At 42.8% G+C, this 6,000-nt stretch overlaps 2 protein-coding genes across 6 annotated transcripts in view; both read left to right on the forward strand.

Moving 5' to 3' along the window:
* TAF1 (TATA-box binding protein associated factor 1) overlaps nucleotides 1–5,262 on the forward strand; it is a 38,026-nt gene extending 32,764 nt beyond the window's left edge. For 3 of the 4 annotated variants that reach the window (XM_085314859.1, XM_085314858.1, XM_085314860.1), the window contains 4 exons: nucleotides 1,691–1,789; nucleotides 2,076–2,226; nucleotides 3,039–3,216; nucleotides 4,337–5,262. In XM_085314859.1, the coding sequence (XP_085170985.1) occupies nucleotides 1,691–1,789; nucleotides 2,076–2,226; nucleotides 3,039–3,216; nucleotides 4,337–4,553 (645 nt within the window). In that variant the 3' untranslated portion in view covers nucleotides 4,554–5,262. The remainder of the gene's footprint in view (nucleotides 1–1,690; nucleotides 1,790–2,075; nucleotides 2,227–3,038; nucleotides 3,217–4,336) is intronic. The other variant, XM_085314856.1, reaches the window with a different exon arrangement.
* A 445-nt stretch (nucleotides 5,263–5,707) lies between these two features.
* OGT (O-linked N-acetylglucosamine (GlcNAc) transferase) overlaps nucleotides 5,708–6,000 on the forward strand; it is a 26,529-nt gene continuing 26,236 nt past the window's right edge. Inside the window, exon 1 of one of the 2 annotated variants that reach the window (XM_085314861.1) lies at nucleotides 5,708–5,940. In XM_085314861.1, the coding sequence (XP_085170987.1) occupies nucleotides 5,904–5,940 (37 nt within the window). In that variant the 5' untranslated portion in view covers nucleotides 5,708–5,903. The remainder of the gene's footprint in view (nucleotides 5,941–6,000) is intronic. The other variant, XM_085314862.1, reaches the window with a different exon arrangement.

A 6,000-nucleotide genomic window follows, 5' to 3' on the forward strand; every position in this document is an offset into this window, starting at 1 on the left:
GAGTGAAAGTACTGCCCTCCATTTTAAAATCTGCTATTTGACAAACCTCAGACCTGAGGTTGTGAGCCATTGCCTTATACCATGTTTGTTCCTAAAAATAAATTGCTTGTTTTGATTAAACGGTGTTTAATAATAGAAACACTGAGCCAAACAAGTGCATTTTGCATTTAGTCCTGAAATTCCAGAGTCTTGCCTCTCAAGGTATTGTTTTAGTCTCAGTTCAGTGCCTGAGAACATTGGGTGACTAAAGTATATGTGGAAACAGGAGACAATTTGTGTGGTACGAACAGTATACCTCAGTATGTCACATGATGCTTCAGTCTATCAAGATGACAGCAGTTTGTCTGCTATGAATACTCCCATCACTATCCTAGGGAAGTGAGGAGCACAGGTCAGAATCCTCCATTTTTTCATGTGATTGCAGAGTTGGGTTGTATAAACAAATTACTGAAAGGAGGCAATCACTTTGTAAGAAACAGGTGACAAACAACAGGAGGTTTCTCGAGCAGAGAAAGGGAACTCATTTTAAAAGTTATGTGTTTTCCTTCATTTTGACTGCTCTAGTGGAAAAAAGACATATTTAAAGAGTGCTGGGAGTTTGGATGCTTGCGAAATCTACCACTCTGATTCCTAAGGATCAAAAGCTGCAAGAGAATATGCCTAAGGCCAGATGTTTGTTTGCTTCACTATTTCTGGGAGTAGCAACCTGGTGACTCATGCATCAGAGTTTTGATATGCAATTCCTCATTGATTCTGAATAGGGTAATGGTGAAGTATATTCTAAAGGTTTGGAGGATCATAGTTTCTTATAGTTGTTTTCAGTTTTCATTAGAAACTATACAGACTCCTAGGAAGAGATGGTTGGCATTGTGATACCTTGTAGCTGTGAAAGAAAGAAAGAAAAAGACAAGTTAAAGGTGTTATATCACTATAAGTGAATTGGTTACAATAACCCGTGAGTATTTTTTTTTCTTAGTCTTTGTTCTATGTTAAAAAAAAAAAAAAAAAAGTTGGTTGGACAAGAAGGCACAGCAGAAGTTAATAAGGTAACGTGAACATAAAAGTAAATGACTAGGAGAGGAAACAAGGTGAGAAGAGCCCCAAGATTGAAGCTGGTACCAGAAAGACTAATGAGAGCTACTCTGAGCAATCCAGACCAGCAGAGTTTGAATATGAATGGTTCTGTCTAGATTGCTGTGGTTCGTGGCTTTGAGAATGGAAGGCTTGAAGTCTTCTGTAGGCTTAGAATTTATAGTCCTTGGATCAGAATCTGCATGTCCTTGCTACCTTGTACTCATGATGACTGGGGGAAGAACGGGAGAGAAGGACAGGGAAAGATTTCTTGGAAGCTGCTGACAGCTTTGAAAATACYGTGTGAAAATAAGCATTTTTTAAGATCTAGTGGTCTATTCCAGAAATAGCTAGGTAAACAAAGAACTTGGGTGCTTTAAGGCTGGAGATTTCCTTTCCACAGATGAGCACATCAGGAAAAAGGTGAATGGAGACTGTGTGCCCTTTGATCTTGGAATAAAGGGAGAAGGGATCCTTGYTCTGAGAGTGGCTTGCCCTTCCCCCTATCCCACCCATTCTTCTCCCAACCCATCATTGTGGTCTGGATGTCAGTCATACCTTTTGGCTTATGTCCATTAGTGCCTTCCTCAATGGTGTTGCTATTTGTGTTCCCATTCAGATGCGCCAGGGGCGAGGTAGGCTGGGCGAGGAAGACTCTGACGTAGATATTGAAGGGTTTGATGAGGATGATGATGGGAAACCTAAGACTCCAGCCCCAGTGAGTATATTTACAGAAATCCCATCCACAGTCCACATGTTGACTTGCATCCTTGCGGTAGAAGTCTCCATAGTATAAGGGATGTGTGCTGTGTCTAGCACCCTGAATGGCAGCAGTATTCATAGTAGTAGTTAGATAATTAAATGTAGTTTTAAAATGTCAGCATTACAAAACAAATTAAAGAATGTGTCAAACTGAACTGTGAGACAAAAAACAGGCATATGCTGGAAATGGCAGTAGTTTATACAATGTCTGATCTTGATGATTACTGTTTTGAATGACATAGGAAGTTGAAGATGCAGATGGTGACCTTGCTGATGAAGAAGAAGGATCAGCCCAGCAGCCCCAGGCCAGTGTCCTCTATGAAGATTTGCTCATGTCAGATGGAGAGGATGATGATGATGGAAGTGATGAAGAAGGAGATAATCCTTTCTCATGTAGGTTTCCCTTTTTATATAACAAGGTTTAATAGGAACTGGTTGTTCAAAACCCCGCAGTCTTCTTGTCCTTCCATCACAAAAACATGACTGGGGACTATTGGAATTTAATTAACAATTAATCAAGTAATAATTGGAATACATAGGCCAAATAGTCTAGCAGTCATGAAGAAGAAGAGACCAAAAGGGCAAGATGAAAAAAATGGAGGAACATAAATGGAAATGAAGACAAAGTAGAATAGGAGCGCTATATGTAAGCATGGGCACAGAAGAAAGCGGAGTTAAGACAAGATCTGACTGGTTGTTTCAGAAAGTGAAACTGCACATGGTCAGAGAAGACTGGAACTGTGATTTGGTGTGCAGAGAGGATTGGGCAGAGATTACCAAAAGCACAAAATGTTGTTGACAGGAAACTGCGATCAGTATTACTATCAAGAACTGGAAGAGGAGTTTGAAGGCTCTTCAGGTTGTTTCTCTGTTTTGCTAAAGAAGTGTTCCTGCAGAAAGCATATGGTGGTATTTAGAGATGGCTTCAGAAAATTATTATAGGGGAAAAAAAGTGATTTGAGTAGACAAAAGAGGTGGTAGAAGTACTTCAGTAGTGTAAGTAGTGTTTTTGACTAACATCATAAATGACTACTCAGCAAGCAGTACCATCTTCTAGAGACCCTTTCTACTACATTTTTGGAAACACTACTTCCTATACATTCCTTACAATCTATATTGTGTCCTTTTCACAAATAAAGATGGTATATATGTCACTGACAGAACAAAACTGTTGATTTATGAATAAGTGTTGGCTTATTGCACAGCTATCCAACTGAGCGAGAGTGGCAGTGATTCAGATGTGGAGCCCAGTGCAGTGAGACCCAAACAACCCCATGTTCTTCAAGAGAATACACGAATGGGCATGGACAATGAAGAAAGTATGATGTCTTATGAAGGAGATGGTGGGGAGACATCTCATGTCATGGAGGACAGTAATATCAGGTAATTAGAGCTAAGGATGTTGTTTAAAATATTTCTTTCTTCAGAACAAAATTCCTTCTGTTAGAGATTTCTGAAGTCTTTATGATAAAGAGCTTGAGAATGTCCCTTTTTTAGTGTTGCAACTGTAATTGCAATTTACTTTTGAAGTTTTTGTTAGGAATTTGGTTTTGCTGTTAGACCATCACTAATGAAAAGTCTTTGTTAAATTAAAAAATAAAGTCAAGAGTAAGTTCTTGTAAGTTAAATAGCTTCCTGTGCATAATATTTTTTGAAGGCAAGGAAAGTGAATCTTTTTACAGGTTSTCTCAGAAATTATTAAATGTGTTTGAAGCTAAAACATAATATAGCTGATTAACTTCAAGGATTTTTCTTTAAGAGCAGTATTTTTCTTCCTTGAAAGAAAATTGCTCAWTTGAAGTCTGAAAGAATAGGAAAGAGTAAGAATATGCATATTCTGTATTTTGGAAGGAGTTTGTTTTTAGAAAGTGGCAAGTACAGCAATAATAGCTTTATTTTCTGCACTGGTATGASAAAATACTGATCTACCTTTCTTTCTCTGGCCATTCTGTATAGTGTTAGCATTAGATTTTCTATACATTTTCTTTTTAATAATAGAATTCACTCCTGTAATGTTGCTATTGGTATTTGTCTAATTAATTATTTTACAGGAGAACTGTCATAATGGAGAAAAGACCTGCCCAGAAGCTGGGTCAGGCAAACGGTCCACCCAGCAGAATACTGTGGCAATAGCCAGTAGCAGGGGCTAGAGAAGCACAGGAGAATGGGCTGTACTTTGGTGGCAACTTCTGTGCTGTCTGCCTTTCTATCTCCAGTAAAGCTGACAGACAGAAGGTGCTGGAGCAAGCAGGGAACTCCAACTGTTTTGTCTGCCCTGTGTATTTCAGCATGGGCTGAGGATGTTCATAGAGAATTGTTTCACTGAGAGAGCTGTTTTTTTAGTTAACAAAACCGATCACTGATAAAACTGAATTGCCCGATGGTTCCAGGTGTTTCACAATCCCTTCATTTATACAGGAGCAAAAATGTTACATGTAGAATTTCTGATACCAACAACTGATTTGAAATGCAGATATGATAATAGTATATTCTTTTTTTCTAGCTATGGCAGCTATGAAGAACCAGACCCAAAATCCAACACAAGAGATACTAGTTTCAGCAGTATTGGGGGGTATGAGATCTCGGAAGAAGAGGAAGAGGAAGAAGAGCAGCGCTGTGGGCCAAGCGTACTAAGTCAGGTCCATCTGTCTGAGGATGAAGAAGACAGTGAGGATTTTCATTCCATTGCAGGAGACAGTGACCTGGACTCAGATGAATAGACTTCTTAGGACATTCCCTTTCCCTGAGATGGCAGTTATTGTGGCTCATGAATTACTGTTGTCCCAGTTTGGTATAAGAAACAACACAGTGCAGTCTGTGTTAAAAATTTCTATAAAAAAAAGCTGTTTCATATTATCAGTTCTAAAACTTGTTATATGACTGAGTAAATGTTGAAAAATAAGCTGTAGAGAAGCCTACCCAGCTGAAGTACTGGGCTGGTGCAATTTTTCTCTAGTTCCAGAATCTAGCTAGAGAGACCTATGGTGGTTTGTTCATTTTATTTTTATAGATGTAAAATAATTTCTCAGGAATCGTAGCCTGGATTCATGCATGTATGCCAGGAAAACACGGTTGCTCAGAATAAAATGTCTGCTGTTCTTTTGATGAACAATTGTAAAGTAAGAACTTTTCCCTTTATGAAACGAGTTACCTGGGAATACAATATGAAATGCATTCTCTAGTAACTACTTAACTGCCTTGAGTGTTTCGGTGAACAGCTGTGTTTTTTACTTTTTTTTAAGTTGCAATTGGTCTCAGAAATGAAAATGTGCTAATTTGAGTCAGGCTGCTTGTGTTCTAAAAATAGTCATTATCCATKGCTGTGAGAATTCCTTATTTTCAGTCAAGTGAGAAGAAGGCACAGAGCCGCCTGAGCTTTGCACTGTACTTGCTGGTTAACTGTAAATAAAACTCGAGATGGTTTAAAGAGCAGCGCCTCTGCCTGCTGGCGCCCTGGCCCTGCTGTGTTTGTATGTCTGTGGGGCACCCCGTTCTCGGGGTACCGTTCTCGGGGTACCTTGGGCTGAGGCCAAAGGAGGGAGGCCCGGAGCCGCGGCGCGCGGACGGCASCGGCTGCCCCCAATGGCGCCCCCCTCCCCGGGCCTCCCGGCAGGCCCCGCGCGCTCCATGTGGGGGCAGAGCAGCGCGAGGGCAGGGCGGGCGCGCATGCGCCGTTCCTTCCCGTTTGTCGCAATGGCTTCTCGCGGAAGGATACCCGAAGTGATAAAAAGTCTTTCTGACTCTCACGCGGTGCCGCCTGAGGCGGTGCGTGGCGGAAGGAGACGCATGAAGTTCCGGCAGGGATTCCTCCGCCGCGCAGGGGCCCGTCCAGCGCTGCTCTCTCGCTCCGCCCGAACTATTTCGTGAGCGGAGGTAGGTCCGGCAGCGGCCATTCGGCTGCGTGCTGCCTCCGCTGCCGCCAGCGCCATTTCGGGAGCCGCCGCCGCCGCCTTAGCGCGCTGGTAGCGTGGGGAGCTCGGTCCTGCTCCGCGTGCCTCAGCCCAGCGGCCCCCTCCGTGCCCGCGGCCGTTCTGCTGCCTCCGCCCGAGCCTCGCCGGCCCCCTTTCCCGATGGCGACCTCCGTGGGGAACGTAGCTGACAGCACAGGTACTGCGGCCTGCCGCGCCGCGAGGGCTCGGGCCGCGCCGGGAGGCCGCGCCGCCGCCC

This window comes from Rhea americana, unplaced genomic scaffold (assembly GCF_003343005.1).
Source record: "Rhea americana isolate MKP2758 unplaced genomic scaffold, rheAme1 scaffold_413, whole genome shotgun sequence".
NCBI classification, from domain to species: domain Eukaryota; kingdom Metazoa; phylum Chordata; class Aves; order Rheiformes; family Rheidae; genus Rhea; species Rhea americana.